This window comes from Lissotriton vulgaris, chromosome 1_1, assembly GCF_964263255.1.
Source record: "Lissotriton vulgaris chromosome 1_1, aLisVul1.2, whole genome shotgun sequence".
NCBI lineage: Eukaryota > Metazoa > Chordata > Amphibia > Caudata > Salamandridae > Lissotriton > Lissotriton vulgaris.
In genome coordinates this window covers 760,246,958-760,268,749 of record NC_141685.1, presented here as the reverse complement: position 1 = coordinate 760,268,749, position 21,792 = coordinate 760,246,958, and the positions used below count along the sequence as shown (strand labels likewise).

At 47.7% G+C, this 21,792-nt stretch overlaps 1 protein-coding gene across 1 annotated transcript in view; it reads right to left on the bottom strand.

Annotated features, from left to right (window-relative positions):
- LAMC2 (laminin subunit gamma 2) overlaps nucleotides 1-21,165 on the bottom strand; it is a 117,375-nt gene extending 96,210 nt beyond the window's left edge. Inside the window, exon 1 of the mRNA XM_086955679.1 lies at nucleotides 20,951-21,165. Coding sequence (XP_086811805.1) covers nucleotides 20,951-21,035 — 85 coding nt within the window. The 5' untranslated portion in view covers nucleotides 21,036-21,165. The remainder of the gene's footprint in view (nucleotides 1-20,950) is intronic.
- Nucleotides 21,166-21,792: the final 627 nt, after the last annotated feature.

Below are 21,792 nucleotides of genomic sequence, written 5' to 3'. Positions count from 1 at the left end.
AAAAAGTACCACCAGCAGCAAGCTAACCACACCCATATACAGCTCTAACATATACGGCTGCTGAGAATTCCACAGCAGTAAGCTAACCATCACTGCATTCAGCTTCAATGCCTAAGATTCCATGGAAACCTGTGACAGTAAGCTAACCACATCACATTAATCTGCAATGCCTAAAGTTGCAAAAAGTACCAGCAGCAGCAAGCTAACCACACCCATTATACAGCTCTAACATATACGTCTGCTGAGAATTCCACAGCAGTAAGCTAACCATCACTGCGTTCAGCTCCAGTGCCCAAGATTCCATGGAAACCTGTGACAGTAAGCTAACCACCTCAGATTAATATGCAATGCCTAAAGTTACAAAAAGTACCAGCACCAGCAAGCTAACCACACCCATATACAGCTCTAACATATACGTCTGCTGAGAATTCCACAGCAGTAAGCTAACCATCACTGCATTCAGCTCCAGTGCCCAAGGTTCCATGGAAACCTGTGACAGTAAGCTAACCACCTCAGATTAATATGCAATGCCTAAAGTTGCAAAAAGTACCAGCAGCAGCAAGCTAACCAAACCCATATACAGCTCTAACATATACGTCTGCTGAGAATTCCACAGCAGTAAGCTACCATCACTGCATTCAGCTCCAGTGCCCAAGGTTCCATGGAAACCTGTGACAGTAAGCTGAGCACCCCACTTTATCTGCAATTCCTAAAGTTGCAAAAAGTACCAGCAGCAGCAGGTTAACCACACCAGCTCTAAAATATACGGCTGCTGAGAATTCCACAGCAGTAAGCTACCATCACTGCATTCAGCTCCAGTGCCCAAGGTTCCATGGAAACCTGTGACAGTAAGCTAACCACCTCAGATTAATATGCAATGCCTAAAGTTGCAAAAAGTACCAGCAGCAGCAAGCTAACCAAACCCATATACAGCTCTAACATATACGGCTGCTGAGAATTCCACAGCAGTAAGCTACCATCACTGCATTCAGCTCCAGTGCCTAAGGGTCCATGGAAACCTGTGACAGTCACCTAAGCACACACATTCATTTGTATCCCCATATAAATCTTTATTCGGCTATAAATACAACCATAAAAGTGCATAAAACCATAAAACATACATTACATAAAACTATAATGACAAATAGGCATTCATTATTATGACACTATAAAATTCGAAAGAGATTGAGCTAACAATTTGTTGCAATTAAAACGTCCTCGTACACCACCACGGGTCATTCGGCTCTAGATCGCCTTGATCTCAAAACTGCACGTAAAAAGCATGAAACAGCAAATAAAACACACTGGTTCGGCAGGAGCTGCAAATACCTAAGCGCGGGCGAGCCGGAGTAAAATCCAGGACTTTATTAACGGGAGAATGAAAAGTTTCCTGGGCAAACTAAAATATTTACAAAGCAGCACAAAATGAAAGGTGTCCTGTGGAGACACATTGACACTGCCACATGGCCCCAGAGTACCGTACAGGCCCATCTTCTAGGCGAGGGCAAAAGACAGTGCAGAAAGTTGAACCTAAATCTCACCACCATACATTTCTCCCTCTTGCTAGATAGAAGGGATGGATAGGGCTCTGTACCCAGAACATATTGTAGTAACATATGCCCCCGTACCATGGGCTTCACCAACTCTGTGTGTTCGCGTTGTATTGTATTGTATTGTATGGCTTATTTGTATAGCGCTAAACTGTCACCCATAGGGTATCCTGGCGCTTGACTTGGTCAGCCATACGCAACTTTATGCTGCCTTATAACTTTACACCAACCTGGTGTATAGCACATTCAAAGAACAGATCCCTCATTCTTTCATGCTCAGGGGGCGCAGGGGATGATGGTTATGAAATATGTCCGCCCTGCCTGTGCGGATAAAAGCTGCCTTCACATATGCAAGCCAGGGGACTTTGTGCGAGTGATTGAAAGACAAGCAGTCGGACAGGATCAGTCTGTCAGTTCAATAGAGAGCCTTCCCCAGTCCAAATCTCAATCCACCGAAGCAAGGGCCTAAGAGCAATAAGGATTCAGAAAAGGGGGTGGTGATGAACAGAGTGTCTGAATTGAGCAGACCACTCTTACCCAGTCAAAAGATCAGGGCTTGATCCATCACCGTTATTTATCCCACTGCCCCATCCCAGCTCAGAACCTGGCTATATGCAAATCAGTCTGTCCCTGGCCCAGTGCATCATGGGAACAGGGCAGACTAAACTACCAAGCCAATTCTTCACCAGAAAGGAGACAAGCTACCGGGGACCGGTTTCTGGCATTTCAGCCGTCTTCGGCCCGGCTTGCTTGAATCCTGATGGAGCAGTGAGAAAGGGACTCATGTCTGAGTATACCCTGCCACACCTATAGTGGCCAAAAACGATTCAGAAAAGGGGGTGGTGATGAACAGAGTGTCTGAATTGAGCAGCCCACTCTTACCCAGTCAAAAGATCAGGGCTTGATCCATCACCGTTATTTATCTCACTGCCCCATCCCAGCTCAGAACCTGGCTATATGCAAATCAGTCTGTCCCTGGCCCAGTGCATCATGGGAACAGGGCAGACTAAACTACCAAGCCAATTCTTCACCAGAAAGGAGACAAGCTACCGGGGACCGGTTTCTGGCATTTCAGCCGTCTTCGGCCCGGCTTGCTTGAATCCTGATGGAGCAGTGAGAAAGGGACTCATGTCTGAGTATACCCTGCCACACCTATAGTGGCCAAAAACGATTCAGAAAAGGGGGTGGTGATGAACAGAGTGTCTGAATTGAGCAGACCACTCTTACCCAGTCAAAAGATCAGGGCTTGATCCATCACCGTTATTTATCTCACTGCCCCATCCCAGCTCAGAACCTGGCTATATGCAAATCAGTCTGTCCCTGGCCCAGTGCATCATGGGAACAGGGCAGACTAAACTACCAAGCCAATTCTTCACCAGAAAGGAGACAAGCTACCGGGGACCGGTTTCTGGCATTTCAGCCGTCTTCGGCCCGGCTTGCTTGAATCCTGATGGAGCAGTGAGAAAGGGACTCATGTCTGAGTATACCCTGCCACACCTATAGTGGCCAAAAACGATTCAGAAAAGGGGGTGGTGATGAACAGAGTGGCTGAATTGAGCAGCCCACTCTTACCCAGTCAAAAGATCAGGGCTTGATCCATCACCGTTATTTATCCCACTGCCCCATCCCAGCTCAGAACCTGGCTATATGCAAATCAGTCTGTCCCTGGCCCAGTGCATCATGGGAACAGGGCAGACTAAACTACCAAGCCAATTCTTCACCAGAAAGGAGACAAGCTACCGGGGACCGGTTTCTGGCATTTCAGCCGTCTTCGGCCCGGCTTGCTTGAATCCTGATGGAGCAGTGAGAAAGGGACTCATGTCTGAGTATACCCTGCCACACCTATAGTGGCCAAAAACGATTCAGAAAAGGGGGTGGTGATGAACAGAGTGTCTGAATTGAGCAGCCCACTCTTACCCAGTCAAAAGATCAGGGCTTGATCCATCACCGTTATTTATCTCACTGCCCCATCCCAGCTCAGAACCTGGCTATATGCAAATCAGTCTGTCCCTGGCCCAGTGCATCATGGGAACAGGGCAGACTAAACTACCAAGCCAATTCTTCACCAGAAAGGAGACAAGCTACCGGGGACCGGTTTCTGGCATTTCAGCCGTCTTCGGCCCGGCTTGCTTGAATCCTGATGGAGCAGTGAGAAAGGGACTCATGTCTGAGTATACCCTGCCACACCTATAGTGGCCAAAAACGATTCAGAAAAGGGGGTGGTGATGAACAGAGTGTCTGAATTGAGCAGACCACTCTTACCCAGTCAAAAGATCAGGGCTTGATCCATCACCGTTATTTATCTCACTGCCCCATCCCAGCTCAGAACCTGGCTATATGCAAATCAGTCTGTCCCTGGCCCAGTGCATCATGGGAACAGGGCAGACTAAACTACCAAGCCAATTCTTCACCAGAAAGGAGACAAGCTACCGGGGACCGGTTTCTGGCATTTCAGCCGTCTTCGGCCCGGCTTGCTTGAATCCTGATGGAGCAGTGAGAAAGGGACTCATGTCTGAGTATACCCTGCCACACCTATAGTGGCCAAAAACGATTCAGAAAAGGGGGTGGTGATGAACAGAGTGTCTGAATTGAGCAGACCACTCTTACCCAGTCAAAAGATCAGGGCTTGATCCATCACTGTTATTTATCTCACTGCCCCATCCCAGCTCAGAACCTGGCTATATGCAAATCAGTCTGTCCCTGGCCCAGTGCATCGTGGGAACAGGGCAGACTAAACTACCAAGCCAATTCTTCACCAGAAAGGAGACAAGCTACCGGGGACTGGTTTCTGGCATTTCAGCCGTCTTCGGCCCGGCTTGCTTGAATCCTGATGGAGCAGTGAGAAAGGGACTCATGTCTGAGTATACCCTGCCACACCTATAGTGGCCAAAAACGATTCAGAAAAGGGGGTGGTGATGAACAGAGAGTCTGAATTGAGCAGACCACTCTTACCCAGTCAAAAGATCAGGGCTTGATCCATCACCGTTATTTATCTCACTGCCCCATCCCAGCTCAGAACCTGGCTATATGCAAATCAGTCTGTCCCTGGCCCAGTGCATCATGGGAACAGGGCAGACTAAACTACCAAGCCAATTCTTCACCAGAAAGGAGACAAGCTACCGGGGACCGGTTTCTGGCATTTCAGCCGTCTTCGGCCCGGCTTGCTTGAATCCTGATGAGCTAAAAAACGGTGTTGGATCTAGCCCTGATCTCTTGACTGGGTGAGAGTATTCTGTTTAATTCAGAGACTCTGTCCCTCACCACCCCTTGTTGTAAATATTTTTGTCCACCCTAAGCGTGGAAGGGTATACTCAGATGTGAGTCCCTTGCTCATTGCACCATCAGGATTCAAGCAAGCCGGGCCGAAGAGGCTGAAATGCCAGAAACCGGTCCCCGGTAGCTTGTTTCCTTCCCAGTGTAAGAATTGGCTTTTGTAGTTTAGTTTGCCCTGTTCCCATCATGCACTGGGACAGGAACAGACTAATTTGCATACAGCCAGGTTCTGAAACTGGGATGGTGCAGTGAGCTAAAAAACGGTGTTGGATCTAGCCCTGATCTCTTGACTGGGTGAGAGTATTCTGTTTAATTCAGAGACTCTGTCCCTCACCACCCCTTGTTGTAAATATTTTTGTCCACCCTAAGCGTGGAAGGGTATACTCAGATGTGAGTCCCTTGCTCATTGCACCATCAGGATTCAAGCAAGCCGGGCCGAAGAGGCTGAAATGCCAGAAACCGGTCCCCGGTAGCTTGTTTCCTTCCCAGTGTAAGAATTGGCTTTTGTAGTTTGGTTTGCCCTGTTCCCATCATGCACTGGGACAGGAACAGACTAATTTGCATACAGCCAGGTTCTGAAACTGGGATGGTGCAGTGAGCTAAAAAACGGTGTTGGATCTAGCCCTGATCTCTTGACTGGGTGAGAGTATTCTGTTTAATTCAGAGACTCTGTCCCTCACCACCCCTTGTTGTAAATATTTTTGTCCACCCTAAGCGTGGAAGGGTATACTCAGATGTGAGTCCCTTGCTCATTGCACCATCAGGATTCAAGCAAGCTGGGCCGAAGAGGCTGAAATGCCAGAAACCGGTCCCCGGTAGCTTGTTTCCTTCCCAGTGTAAGAATTGGCTTTTGTAGTTTGGTTTGCCCTGTTCCCATCATGCACTGGGACAGGAACAGACTAATTTGCATACAGCCAGGTTCTGAAACTGGGATGGTGCAGTGAGCTAAAAAACGGTGTTGGATCTAGCCCTGATCTCTTGACTGGGTGAGAGTATTCTGTTTAATTCAGAGACTCTGTCCCTCACCACCCCTTGTTGTAAATATTTTTGTCCACCCTAAGCGTGGAAGGGTATACTCAGATGTGAGTCCCTTGCTCATTGCACCATCAGGATTCAAGCAAGCCGGGCCGAAGAGGCTGAAATGCCAGAAACCGGTCCCCGGTAGCTTGTTTCCTTCCCAGTGTAAGAATTGGCTTTTGTAGTTTGGTTTGCCCTGTTCCCATCATGCACTGGGACAGGAACAGACTAATTTGCATACAGCCAGGTTCTGAAACTGGGATGGTGCAGTGAGCTAAAAAACGGTGTTGGATCTAGCCCTGATCTCTTGACTGGGTGAGAGTATTCTGTTTAATTCAGAGACTCTGTCCCTCACCACCCCTTGTTGTAAATATTTTTGTCCACCCTAAGCGTGGAAGGGTATACTCAGATGTGAGTCCCTTGCTCATTGCACCATCAGGATTCAAGCAAGCCGGGCCGAAGAGGCTGAAATGCCAGAAACCGGTCCCCGGTAGCTTGTTTCCTTCCCAGTGTAAGAATTGGCTTTTGTATTTTGGTTTGCCCTGTTCCCATCATGCACTGGGACAGGAACAGACTAATTTGCATACAGCCAGGTTCTGAAACTGGGATGGTGCAGTGAGCTAACAAGCATTTACAATGCAACGGTCTCGCCTTTGAAAAAGTTAGAGCTATTGGCATTGTAAATGACAACATTTTTATTTATGTGTTAGGTTTTGAAAATAGATATAAATGGCACTGTCATTTACAATGCCAATAGTTTAATCTCTTGCAAATGCCACACACAAACACACAGACCCACACACATACATACCTACAGAGTCACAGGCTTAGCCACACACACACACACACAGAGCCACACACTTCCAGTAGTCTGTGGGCAGCGTGGAGCAGACCAGCACCCAGCCCGACAGGGCCAGCAGGAAGGCCACGATCTCCCCCGCCATGCTGGCCATGGTCACCGGCGAGGGTCACAGGACACAGGTGTCAGAGATGAGGGGTGAGAGCTGAGGGCACAGGGGTGAGAGCTGAGGGCATAGGTAAGAGCTGAGGGAACAGGTAAGAGCTGAGGGCACAGGTAAGAGCTGAGGGCACAGGTAAGAGCTGAGGGCACAGGAGTCAGAAGTGAGGGCCTAGGAAGATCTGAGGGCACAGGGCAGAGTAAGCGCTGAGGGCACAGGGTAAGAGTTGCGGGCACAAGGGTAAGAGCTGAGGGCACAAGGGTAAGAGCTGAGGGCACAGGGGTAAGAGCTGAGGGCACAGGAGTCAGTGATGGCACAGGCAAGGGCAGAGGGCAGTGTGGTGAGGGCTGGAGGCCTGGTTTGAGGTCAGATTGCACAGGTGCCAGAAGTGAGGGCCTAGGAAGAGCTGAGGGCAGAGGGGTAAGAGCTGAGGGCAAAGGGGTAAGAGCTGGGAGTACAGGGATAAGAAGTGAGTGAGGGCCCGGGGTGAGATCAGATGGCAGAAGATTCAGAGCTGAAGGCTCCTGCAAGGGCAGAGAGCAACGCGGCAATGGACAAATGCCCTGCTTGAGGTCAGAGGGCGGTATGGGGCAAGAGTTGATGACCAAGGGGTAAGAGCGCTATGTCGAAGCCGGGCACTGGTCAAAGCTGAGGGCACAAGAGGGGGTGGAGCAGATGGACTCGGGGTTCAGAATAGAGCCCTTCTGGCAAACGCGCAGGTTAAACTTGGGAAACAGCAAGTGGAAATGCGCGAGTGCTGGGGTGAGAGCAGTGGTGCTGAGTATGGGCGTCACTGTGGTTTCTTCTTGCTACAAGTTCTTGCCCTGTGGTTGGTGTGTGCTCCCCAGACCATAGCTTCTCTCCCGCAGTGCTTCTACCGCACCCTCACACACACACACACACCTGCCTGCTCTGTATCTCTTAGCAGAATTCTATAGGGCGGCCTTATAAGAAAATGTGCCTGTCACACTCCTTTCCCCACAGGAAACCTATAAAAATGAGTCCATAGTAATCACTAGGAAATAAACGTACAGGATTAATATTTCAGAAATGTGCACAACCCTTTGAGCATGGTGTTCACAGTGCCGTGTATTAGTGTGTAGAATGTTACAAATAGATGGCGTCACACAATGAACTTCTCTCTGCTGTGCCCAAGCTCCAAAACTCGACTAAACTGATAAAAATATCCTTTGCTGTAATGTCCCCAAACTGAGAACTCGTGTTTTTAAGAAGATAACTTGCTGTCGACAGCCTGAAAATCGTGAGCTTTGTTGCATGAACTGCACTCCAGCTTCTTCCCTAGTAAATTAATTGTCTCAAGGCTCTTTATAATCATGCCAGTAGCGCTACACAAAGGCCGGTGACATAAACCAATATAACAAGAAGAAAAAAACGTATATCGTATCATCACGCAATTTACTTCCCCACTATCAGCCTTGCCAAGATTTGAACTCGTGACCTGCAGGTCACACCGGATGTCGGCGGCCCCGGCGGCAGCGCTCAACTCAATGAGCCGTGAGTATGTATGCCAGTCTCCTGCCTCACTTGCTAGATGTTAAGTAAAAACACACAACAAGTAGTGAAGTGTCGTCTTTTCCAAGGTATTGGTTGAAGAGGAGTGTTTTGTGTTATTATTCGAACTGCAATATCGAAGTCCATAATGTTGCTAAGAGAGAGTTCTAAACCACGATGGCCGATTCGGAAAAGTATTGTGATATCCTGCGACTGGCTTTAAACTACAAAATACAAACTAGCAATCACAGCTGAACAATGCTTTGCACCTTTATTTCACACAGTCCGTTGCTTTTTCCTTTATTTAATAATACTATGTACATGTCCATGATTAAGGGTCCGTGTTTTACCATATCTGGGGCAAGCGGCAAGCCATCAGTTCATGCCGAGTAACTGCTTCCAATTTACTGAAAGTCATTACTCCCGTGAATTTAGAGAGGGTTTTGCGTTCGTTTAACGTTAGCCATCCAGCAGCCATTAGAGATCTGCCAAGGACATGTTCTCTAATGCGTCTCTCATGCGGATTAGTCTGTCTTCTCTGGAATGGCGCGTCGAGGACCCTTGAAAGTGAGGAGCTACTAATTTGCAGAGCCTACAGTTTCGCCCGGGCCCCAAGAACCACACCCCCGCAATAGTTTAACCGGATAAATACCTCCGCCTCAATGTCAGTAGGAAAGCACTACCGCCCCACCTATAGAAGCACCACTGCCCCCACCCAGAGACGCACTACTGCCCCACCTATAGAAGCACCACTGCCCCCACCCAGAGACGCACTACTGCCCCACCTATAGAAGCACCACTGCCCCCACCCAGAGACGCACTACTGCCCCACCTATAGAAGCACCACTGCCCCCACCCAGAGACGCACTACTGCCCCACCTATAGAAGCACCACTGCCCCCACCCAGAGACGCACTACTGCCCCACCTATAGAAGCACCACTGCCCCCACCCAGAGACGCACTACTGCCCCACCTATAGAAGCACCACTGCCCCCACCCAGAGACGCACTACTGCCCCACCTTTAGAAGCACCACTGCCCCCACCCAGAGACGCACTACTGCCCCACCTATAGAAGCACCACTGCCCCCACCCAGAGACGCACTACTGCCCCCACCCAGAGACGCGTTACTGCCCCCCAACAAGGGAAGCACTACTTCCCCCTCCCCCCCATGAGAAGCACTACTCTTCCCCCTCCCGCCAAGGGAAGCACGCACTGTGATGCTGCAGGTTCAATCCCTGGAGCACACGCATGACCGTGGCAGTTAGGGCTTTCAGAAGGTCTACGAGTGCATTTCGAGGGGGCCACTGTGGTTAAAATAGGGGTTCTACACTCTTGAGTTCCCGGGGGTTGTGTGACTGCAATTTTCTCTTCCGGTCAATCATCTGCCCGCTGCCCAGACCTTAGAGCTCATGGCTCGGTAGCAGTGGGGAGAGCCGGACTTGTGCATTTGAAAGGGCGGTGGGGCTGGGGTCGAGTCAGTCAGAAATTAAGATGTGCCAGTCCTTACCAAATCTCTCCAGCTTTTCCACCCTTTACACAAAAACGCAAACATGTAGAAATAACATTGTATTCATTCCTAGCTGCTTAATACCAACGTCCAGCACATTTTAGGAGCTTTCACTTTTGGCAAAGACGTGGCAGCTGAGGAGCAGGAATCAAGCGATTGTCACAGGATCACACACTGTGGTCAAGTGAGTGGGTGGGTCGGGTTCACGCTCGTGCATATGATCACAACTCCGGTAACCCAGGCCCGGAGACACTCAGACTGACAGACGCAAAGTTTGCCCTTTCGGTGCTGCTGTCAGGAGGTGTCATTGATACCCCTCGACTGGTGGGAGCCGTCAGGCGAAGGGGTTCACGCAGAATGCTCCCAGAGCACGAAGTTACTCATGGGCCCGTTGTTTATGACAGACCTAAAATAAGATTTAGAAGGTACTGAGCGCGCGCTGCCTCAGAAGGTTCTGGCCTCGACCCCTCAGGCTTGCACTTGGGAATTCCCTGGAGGGAGACATCAGAGGAGGTGTTTGCCTCGTGCCAGGGGTCGGAGGTTCAGAATTCCTTGGCAGAGGACCCCTCTGAGGAGGTGCGAGGCCTGTACCAGGAGCCTGAGTCTGCAAGGACTTCAGACTGCACATGGCACGGCTTTGCTGTACAGCCATCACACTGCGCAGAACACAGGGCCACAGACACACCTTTAAGTGGATATAAGTGTATTTTACTTGACACAGTAAGCCACTTATAACTCTACCTCATTGGCGTTTTGCCGCCAGAGCAAAGTAATACATACATGTATATCCAGAAAAGGGCATGATGGGTTAACTGGTCGCCACGGACGGTTGCTGCTGTGACTTACGTGTCACAAGTTTCAATCCTGGCAAGGCCAACTCGTACTCATTAAAGCTGAAATTATCATTAAAAAGAATAACAATGGTACCTTTTTGTATTGCTTAGAAATGGAAGAAGTGTCAAGTGCTACATAAAAACAACCATTGGCCGCGCAGCAGTAAAGCTGCACGGCCGTGAAAGGATCATCTGCACATTAAAAAAAAGCCGTGAGCGTGCACTCTCCCGAACTTCCGGTCTCGGGATGTGCACGCTCACGGCAGTCGTGGGGCGGGACTTCCGACTTTGCAAGAAGCCCGCACCCTCAGAGTGGATGGCAGCAGAAGTCAGGAGAGGCGGCTGAGGCGGTAAGTGGGGCTTGGCACCTGTGTGTGAGGTGTGTATGGTGTGTGCGTATGGTGTGTGCGTATGGTGTGTGCGTGTGTGTGTGTGGGTGTGTGTGTGTGTGCTTCCGTGAGTGTGGCTGTGTGCGTGCGTGATTGTGAGAGGCTGCCGCTGTGAATGTGGAATGTGGAGCAAAAGATGTGCACGGCTGGGGGGGGGGGGGCGGGGCATGATGCGCGTCCACGATGTGCAATCGGCACTCGTGCACCAATCTACGTCCCTTGAGGAGCAACTTGGCCACAATAGGTCGAGAGCTCGACCTAAAAAACGGTGTTGGATCTAGCCCTGATCTCTTGACTGGGTGAGAGTATTCTGTTTAATTCAGAGACTCTGTCCCTCACCACCCCTTGTTGTAAATATTTTTGTCCACCCTAAGCGTGGAAGGGTATACTCAGATGTGAGTCCCTTGCTCATTGCACCATCAGGATTCAAGCAAGCCGGGCCGAAGAGGCTGAAATGCCAGAAACCGGTCCCCGGTAGCTTGTTTCCTTCCCAGTGTAAGAATTGGCTTTTGTAGTTTGGTTTGCCCTGTTCCCATCATGCACTGGGACAGGAACAGACTAATTTGCATACAGCCAGGTTCTGAAACTGGGATGGTGCAGTGAGCTAAAAAACGGTGTTGGATCTAGCCCTGATCTCTTGACTGGGTGAGAGTATTCTGTTTAATTCAGAGACTCTGTCCCTCACCACCCCTTGTTGTAAATACTAAGAGCAATAAGGGCACCAATATATCTTATACCAAGCTCCTCATGAACGGAAGAGGCTGGCGGGGTTTGCGAGACCTGCAAGATACGTCTTAAGTACATGTTTTCTGCAAGCTGGATCATATCAGCCGTTATGTAACCTCATGCCTCGCTGCCATATAATGCCTTGGAAACACACCTGGCCTTAACTAAGGCGTCCGGTAACCATGAGCCTAGCCTTTGCACAAAACTAGCTACTGCGCCAGTGGTCTTGACCAGATCACATCTCTTTCCTTCAACTAGGAGTTTCCAACTCATGTTAACATCAAATAACACCCCCGATAGGAAAAAGCTGGGACTTTTGCAAGGGTGTGGCTCTCCGCTTTAAAGGTTTTGGGAACTCCTGGACTGAGGGCCAATGACCATAAGGTATGAATTTGTGAAGTTGACCGCGAGGTCCAAGCTGTCCATAAAGGAGACAAACTTATCCAATGATGACTGCTGTCCCACTGCGATACGTGCCATGAGCATTGTGTCATCGGCATATAATAAGAACGGCAATGATTTTGCTCCCACCATAAGGCAATCAGCTTGCAATGAGAGGAGGGCCTGTTCCAGTCCGTTGATATAAAGAGTAAACAGAAAAGGAGCAAGTATGCAACCATGATGCACTCCCGTTGTAGCCTTTAAATGCTTTTTTTGGGAGTTTTATGTAGCGCTAACTTGATCCGAAGTTATCAGAGTATTTTACATGAGCACCAATTGCGTTACACAAGGACACATTCATTTTTGTTTGACACGGGGAGATTAAGTGATTTGCCCACAATCACAATATGTTGAGCGCCATTGACGAGACTCGAACCAGGTTCCCCTAATTTGAGATCGACTGACCTAGCCGTTAGGCCACATCCTCTTCCTTTTGCTTGGTGAGAGGAGCACAGCAGCCAAGAGGTTGCTCAGATGGCCATGGCAGTAAGATAACCACTTCTGCATTCCGCTCCAGTGTCCAAGGATCCATAGAAACCTGTGGCAGTGAGCTATCCGCTCCCACATTCAGCTCCAATGCCTGTGGTTACATGGCGCTCCTGCTGCAACAAGCTAACAGCCCCGCGGTGACCTCCATCATGTAGGGCTGCACAGTGTACCAGTGGTGCCCAGCAGCTACGGTGGGACTGAGCTCAAGTCTCATTACCTCTTCAGCGGTGGTGGGGTTCAAAGCAAACTCAGGTCACTCATTGGGTCCCATCAGGAGATGGGAAGATTGGATGCCATGCCACGCCGGTCCTTTTAAGCGATGAAAAGAATGAATGAATGAATGAAATATCAGTTGTATAGCCAGCAACTGCGTCCGGAGAGACGTCTCGACGCTTTAGTAAGAATATGAGGCAACGGATTGAAAAAATTCTTGCTGAAGAGATACGTTTTCAATGTCATTTTGAAGGAACATTAAACTCTAGGTTTCCCTCTTGAGGCTGATGGTCCTTCTGAAGTCAGAGAGGGCTGGGGCAGGGGCAGTAGATATCAATCTGTGCCTGTCAGGCCAACGACCCTTCCCAAAACCTACTTTCAGAGGTCTCAGATGTTATCGAGCCCCCCAATTCACAAATAAGCTGAGTATTGTGAACTGGACTGAATTTGAAACTGGCGGTAGAGAACACAAGAGTGCTGGTGATAGAGCACCCCATCATAGAAGGAAGGGCCTGCAGCTAAGAAAAAACACAACAAAGTCCTTCTCTAGTAGATATGTTGAAGCTGTTGGCTCATAGCTTGCAATGGGCATCTGCTGACATTGCATCAAACCTCAAGGCGTGCCTTTCCCAGACTCATTTTCCCCCAAAGGGAAATCACCAATAGTCACCTTTAAATTCTCTGGCATTTTGACCGATAGCTACAAAGGTTTGGATTACAGCAATTTATCGACAAATAGGAGAAAACAATAAAATGCTTGCATTTGCTAATTTTTGACACCTCATGTCTGGCTCTTCTCAACGAAATTGAAGGCAACATCTTAATCCCCCTTCATATTAACATTACATCAGGATAACGCCCCTCTAGCACCAAACAATTTGAGAGGGCGTCAAAGCACTTTATCCAGCAGGGAAGACCTCCACTGATCAAGTTTCTGCCCGGAATCCGAACTTTCCCAAACGCCTGAAAAAAGTCTTTAAATACATTGCGAGTGAGAGACAAAAAATGGAAAAAAATTGGCAAGCGCCTTGTTTTCCCAGGGTTCTGTTTCATGCCTGAGGACTCCACGAGCATTTCACATTCAGCAACAACATCTTGCACTTCTCTGCCACACCGAGGGAGGGAGGTTTGTTCTCCCTCACAAGCTTTGGGCCGCTTGTGAGGAGACGAATACTCAGCAGCAGCCTCAAACCGTGCAAAGTGTGAATGCGTCACAGTTTCTGTAGAATGAGCTGAAAGGAGGGCAGTTGTCAATGGTGCAGCGAGTGCAGTAGCACCGGGTCCAAAGTGCGTGAGGGGCCAATTGCGCCCAGGCTATGACCACCTTCGACTAACCAACCAGTAGCCTGGGGCCCATTTTCTTTGCATGCAATAGATTCCATGGCAATCTCGCTGAGCCAATGGGCAGGAGTGCTAATAGGGTAAAGCAGCTGCCACCCCAGGCTTGCCCTTGCCACCCTGATCCCAGGAACAGTGAAGGCAGCGCCAGTAATAAAAAGAAACACGTTTTTAAGGTTTGCTTCATGTAGGTTTCACTCTAACATTCCCATAATCCCTTAGGAGCAGGTTTACGGCTGTTGAAGTGCTCCGGGTGCGGCAGGGGTTCCACCGTCACAGTGTGACGTCATTGAGTACAAAGGATGCGTGATGTCGCTTATGTGATGCCTAGCATTTTGGTGAACTGGCCTCCAGGAAGGATGAATGCTTTAGCCAGACCAACTCATGAAAACGACGCATTAGCACAGAGGAATGACTGATGAACAGTGCACAAGTGGAGTGCCCCTATGGTGCAGTGAAAAAGAGCCGTGCTTGCACATGTTGGGGGTGTTAAAATTAAGTTCTTGCCCCCTCGATGTATTTGTCATTTGTGCGCTGGCCATTTGGTTAAAATGCAATTGCAAAATTGCATGACAACCGTGCACATGTAAGAATATCGCTAGTTATGGTATGCAGGTTGTATAAGAAAGAATGAGAACTTGGAATAACTGAATAGTATACTATTCAACTGCCTAGTTCACCCAATGAGAGATGAAAAGGGAAAAGGACTCGTCAAACCTTCCTCGATATGCCATTCATGAGTCTATTCACTGACATCTTTAAACCAATAATGCAATGAATTCCCTAATTAATAAAATATTATAAGTGTAGCTAACATATGTGTCATAGTCATATAAAAGAAATGGTTCCCACTTCCCAATTTGTAAGAAACTGAGCCTGTTTGCAACATTGATGATGAACAGAATTCTACAATGGGTAACAAAACTAAAAAGCTTGGAATTGTGAGCTGCTTGTTTCGGTGGATCAGCTCTTGAAACAGAAATGTTTCAATCTCTTAGCGGTGATGAAATGAGATCTTACTGTATGCTAATTCAGCAGATAGGAATGTTTAGGATTTATTGGCCAATGGTAAAAATGAACACATATACCATATCTAACTCGGATAACTGCTGTGCATCTGCAGCTGAGAACTGTAATCTGAGGCACATGATATAGCACTGTTTCTCGGGTTTTATCTTTCTGGTCTGATAGTTATTGCATTGCGTTCAGTGCTTAATTTGAGCTGGTGGTTTCGGTGCTCGGCACTGGCACTTTATTGTCAACACCAGTTCTTATAAAAGCCTGCCACATGGTGGCACTGTTTATCTGATTTTGTGAGGAGCACAACAACAGTTGTTTAAAAAATTAAATATACATTATCACTAATACCTGCCACCCAAAGCTATAAGAATAGCTCGGGCGGCATGTGTTAGTCATTTTTAATGTATATTTAAAGTCTGAATTGTCACACTCTTCTGAGCACAATGATTAGTTGTGATGGTATTGTCATTGGCAGCGCTAGTGGGGGCAATGGTTGGCGTAAGTTGCCGTGGCCTTCTGACAAGGGCCCTGGCGCTTATTGTTTTACAAATTAAGTACTGAATGCATTGATTTTCAATTGCATTGAACTAGCGCTTCATACTTCTAAAGAGGCATCAGGGTGCTTTCAGTGACGTGCTCCTCCATACATTTTTTAATGTTTTTATTTTTTTATAAATCTTTTTATTAACCATGCTCATGAGACCATACACCATAAAGTAGTTCCAAAAGTCCATATTTGGAGATAGCAAAAAATCAGCAGTAACACAACCATGAGGGATCAAACAAAACTATCAATAATCCCCATCCCACCAACCACTACGTGGGCCATCCAAACCCTCTGTAGTTCTGCCATGACGCCCAAACTTTTTTCCATTCTTTGCACACCCCCAACTTTTGTACAAGGTTTCTTTGGCCCTTTGGCACCAGTCCAGGTCCCGCTTCCAGTCCTCCAGCTGTGGGGGTGTCGACGCCTCCCCTCTTCTATACATTTTTGAGTATGATTGAGAGCTCGGTGCGATGAATAAGGCCTTTGATTCTCTGCTACAGTCTGATGTAAACTGTATGCATACCCCCTTCCTTGAAAAAAATTAGCAAGTAATCAACTCTTCTATGCTGCTTTCTTATGGCCATGTTCCAGTTTTAATTGTACACCACTAAATATAGCATTTACTAGGATTTCCTCATATAGCGAAAAGTATCTACCTTGTACCTGAAGTTCTTGGTCTAATATTAATATAAAAATGAGTACTATTTTTAAGATTCGGTCTCGACCTCAGTCATTGAGTTTGTGTATCATTTATTGCCTTGTTGTGTACAAAAAATGCTTAGCACTACCCTCTAATAAGCCTAACTGCTCACCCACAGGTAAACAGCCCTTACAACGAATCCTTCACTCTGCATGCAATTACAAAGCAGTCGTTACAATGGCCACATTGTAACAACGCATACCATTACCCCGCAAGTCGTAACAACGACTTGCCGAGGGGCGGGGAGAAGGTGTTGGATTTAAAATCCAACACCTGCCCAACTGTTGCACAGACTGGAGTTGGAATATTAGATTATACTATTCCAACATCCAGCGCCCCCCCTCCACAAGTCTTTGTTATGACTTGCAGGGTAATGGTATGCATTGTAACAACGCAGTCGTTGTAATGACCAATTTGTAATTGCATGCGGAGTGAAGGCATGCGTTATAAGGAGTCATATTCTCACACACACTTCCACAAAATCGAGCGTTAGTATTATCTACTTTTGCCTCTGTAAACCAATAAGGGTCTCCTCGACCTCTCTGCACAGTGAACGCCATTGTGGTGCACTATATAGAGAGGTGGGTTTCCTACAAATTTCTATTTATTCATTTATTTATTGCCCTCCCTTTCGCAAGAGTGTGGAGCCGTGGGGCATCTAACAACGTTACATAGTTCATACCTGTAACTCTATTTGCATTTCCATTTGATAATTGATAAAGCCATATTTTTACACAGAACATTAGTTTTATTAGGTTCATAAAAAAGACAGAGGCTGACAGTAACCTTTCTATCAAAGGCCACGGATGAGTATTCTACTTGCATTAAGTGTTGCTGTGGTGCAATTGATTTTATTGTGGCATTTTACATAGTACTGTGGTGATTACTGCCGCAAAAATAGCAAACTAATACACTTTGTAATTATTTAGCATTACGATTCGAATTTGATAGTGAATTGTGAGCAAAAATGCTTGTTAGTTTTTATTCGGACCCACTATAGATTTATTTATTTTATTTAGATAGTGTTTTTTATAGGGCAAACTTGACCCTTGCGGGTATAAAGCGCTTTATAGATTTACAGAGCGCAACAAAGTGATAGCAATAAAATCAGTGTCAATGTATAGGTGTCAACCAGGAAAGGGAGGGAATGTTATACAAGGTTCATGAAGTAGAGGGGGAAACATCAATAAAAGCCAAAAATAACGTTAAGTAAAAAACTGTAGAGATAGGCAATGTCAATAAACATGAGGGTAAAGTCCGGGCTGAATATGAAGAGAACCAGGAGGTCGTCGGTGCCGGTAGTCTAGATTGTGGTTGAGAGAAGAAAACTATCCTGGAATCTAGGGAAGGGATGTGTTCATAAGAAGTGCTTTGACTTCATCCTTGAAGGAAATAGCTGAGGGGTTCATTCTGACTTCAGGGGGCAGGGTGTTCCAAATTATCGGGGCCATTTTAGAGAAGGATCGGTTGTACGTTTTCTTCTTGCGGAACCTCTGTGGTTTCAAAAGAAGGGTTTTGGAGCTTCTGGAGGATCTGGAGCCACCAGAAAGTACAAACTTTTGAGCAAGATACCTGGGAGTACTGGAGTGAAGGACTTTATGTGTCCTGCAGGTTCTTTTTAGCTGGATTATTGCTTCATATGAGAGCCAGTTAAGGGATTTCAGGTCAGGGTTGATGTGGTTGTTTCTATTTGAGCTGGTGATGATTCGAGCAGCAGCGTCGAGCGAGGCCCTTAGTGGTGCCAGTATGGTCTGGGCACACCAGAGAGGGTATCACTTCCATAGTCCAGCCTAGGAATCACTAAGGCTTGCACTGCCTGCTTGAAGTCGCTGGGGAGGAGGAAGGGTTTGAGTTTTCTTAGAGTGTTCATGTGTTGATTTGCTCCTTTGGAGGTGGCCATGATGTGCTTCTGCATGTTTAGCTTCTTGTCGAGAATTAGTCCTAAAGATCTAGCTGGGTCAATGACCTGAGGAATGCAGTTGAGGGCTGTAGGGTGTTTCAAAAACCACAGTTGATGGACAGAATGCAGAACAATGTCATATATTCACCCCAGTACAGAGATCTGGGCCTAAATCCATCGTTTTTTTGCACTCCACACCACCCCTGTTCAGACATGGCCATATGCAAATCAGTCTGACCCTGTGCCTCATGGGAACAGTCCAGCACAAACTGCCAAGCCCTGCCTTCCCTTGACCTGAAGACGGCTGGAATGCCAGAAACCGGTCCTCGGAAGCTTGTTTCCGATCCAGGGAAGGCATGGCTTGGCAGTTCGGGCTGGACTGTTCCCATGAGACACAGGGTCAGACTGATTTGCATATGGCCATGTCTGAACTGGGGTGGTGTGGAGTGCAAAAAAACGATGGATTTAGGCCCAGATCTCTGTACTGGGGTGAATGTATGACATTGTTCTGCATTCTGTCCATCAACTGTGGTTTTTGCATTTGTCACCCCGAGTGGGATGGGTATGCTCAGACGTGAGTCCCATGCTCTCCACACCACTGGATTCAAGCAAGCCGGGCTGAAGACGGCTGGAATGCCAGAAACCGGTCCTCGGAAGCTTGTTTCCGATCCAGGGAAGGCATGGCTTGGCAGTTCGGGCTGGACTGTTCCCATGAGGGACAGGGTCAGACTGATTTGCATATGGCCATGTCTGAACTGGGGTGGTGTGGAGTGCAAAAAACGATAGATTTAGGCCCAGATCTCTGTACTGGGGAGAATGTATGACATTGTTCTGCATTCTGTCCATCAACTGTGGTTTTTGCTGTAGGGTGTTTCAACCAGTCTTCAATGACAGGTGACTAGTTGGGCGGGGTGATTAGGGGGAATTCGTTTTTTTGAGTGTTTAGTATGAGGTGAATTATCTAATCCAATCCTTCATTAAACAATGCATTAGTCTATTTTAACCTTGCTGGTCATTATCCAGCATGAGTAGGATGATCAGTTGACTTCACTCCACCAGGACATCACTTTTCCATTCCAGGACTTTACTTTTACATACCAGTGCATTTTGGGAGATGTAGTCTTGTTCATTTTAATTGTCTTGGTCACACGAGGCCATCTAGTCACCCTAAGCACGAACCACTTCGAAACAATATGGAATGCAACAAACTTTGCCCCCAGTAAATGAGATTGCCGTAATTGTAAAGCCCCGACCCATATTCTACTTGGGGTCTATTCAAGTGGTGGAAATGTGCTATGCACGTATACATACTGAGATGCCAAGTTTTCCAGGTCCATAGGTTATGTACTGCTCCAGTCCAATTTTTTTCTTTGAATTCTGGGACTTGTAGTTCTGGTTTATAATGGCATAAGCAAGACTACAGGTTCCAAAAATTTTTAAAAACTGGACTCAGGAAACACTCAGGAAGAACGTCATGTATGGACCTGGAGAAGTTAGCAGGCATAAACATATTTTAATTTTATGCCACTGGTAAGGCTTCTTTGCACTTTTGGCAGTCCAGAGATTTTCCACGTGTTTCTGAGACTAACATCGCAGTGCAGTGCTCAGCCTTTATCAGAAATCCATAAAAATACATGCACATACATTTTTAACATACTCACCACACAAAAGCAAAGGAGGTGAAACAGCTCACAGCAAGCTAAAACAATAAAAATGTAAACTAAATATGACTTACATATTGCTTAAACTGATTACGTGACAATACCAATTATGGTCTGCTCAATAAAAAGACCAAGAAAAATCTAATTACTGATGCCTGTTGGATACCGGGGTTGCATCACCGATGGAGATGAGAAGTAAAACATCACAGAATGCAAAAGTCCTCTGTCTCCCTGGCATTTGGTAACAAAATGGTGAAAACGAACAAATTGATCAACAAATGACCATTACAATCAACTGTCACGTCATGTATTTGAGTTTATAGTATTAAAGACGTAAATTAATTTCCCTTAATTTGCTGTTTTCAAATATAAACGGGTCACAGGCGCAGCTATTTACTGCGAACCCTTCGAGGGTCGAAAAGCTGAGAGAGGCCACCACGTGCTGATATAGCGCCTCGTGCCCCCGGTTCTACGTCGTCCCTGGAAATGAAGGCAGGTCCTGAGGGTGCAAGCTTGTCCCCAAATGTGGAAAGCAACTACTGAATACAGCCCCAAAACACACTCATGCGACATAAACGACCCGAATGCGAACGAAGCTCCCACTTGGTAGCAACTGCTGCCTCTTCCTTCCCATTCCCTGCAATGGTTTTAAAAGAGGTGAATCAATGTGCCCGGGATCACACAATTTGGTCACGTGTGAGCCGAGATGACAATCAGTCTAGCCGCATGCCACAGTCGGCAATGTATCCACAACATCGCATCTTCGCAGTCCTATTTTGCCACCCCCTTCTCCACGCTCCTCGGCCTCCAGGACCCCCTTTCTCCACCCCTCTTCCAGCTCTTTTTTGTGGCCCCAACCCGTGCATGTCTTACCTTCCCTGCGGGCAGTGCCGGTTGCTGCGGGCAGGTAAAGAGACAGACAGACGCTCAGGCTGAGGATTCCTGTCAGCCAGGCCATGGTGTCGCCTTTGTTTCCCGGTGGACGGCTCAGGGGTCACCGGTGGGTTCAGGAGTCCGAGGGGCGCCCTGCTTTAATTCCTCTCCCCTCGGCGCGCACCAGGAGTTTATATCATCTCCTTCACCTGACTCACCGCTGACAGCCAGAATCCGTGCCCTGGCGGCACTGACTCACCCTCTGAATAAGAGCCCAGCCCTCCTGCGCCAGACAGACAGGCACACACAGCACGCCCTGCGCGCGCTGCTCATTTCCGCCTCACCTGAAGGCAGGGGAGGGAGGGAGGAGGTAAACACGGGCTGGTAGTGATGGCGACCTCCGCTCCCCGGTGTCACGGGGCTCTCCGAGGGGGGGCTGAGCCTAGGACCACTTGTTACTGTGTCCCGGCTGAGACTGAACCAAGACCCTCTGGTTCCTGCCTCATGGCCTCTTCCATGGGTCGATTGGGTCCAAGGCCCTTTGTTACTGTTTTAGAGTCTCTTCGAGACAGAGACTGAGTCCAGAACACCTTGTTATTGTCACAGGACGTCAACCAGATTGCGACTGAGCCCAGGGCCTTCAGTTACAGCCTCAAAGGCTTCTCTCAGATGGGAATTCAGCCCAGGGTCCTTGTTATGAGACTCTTCCAGATGGGGAAAAAACCCAGGGCCCCTTGTTACTGTTGTAAGGTGTCTTCCAGATTGGGGTTGAGCCAATGGCCCAGGTTACTGCCGCCCAGCCTCTCCCAGATGGGAATTGAGCCCAGGGGCCCTTCTTACTG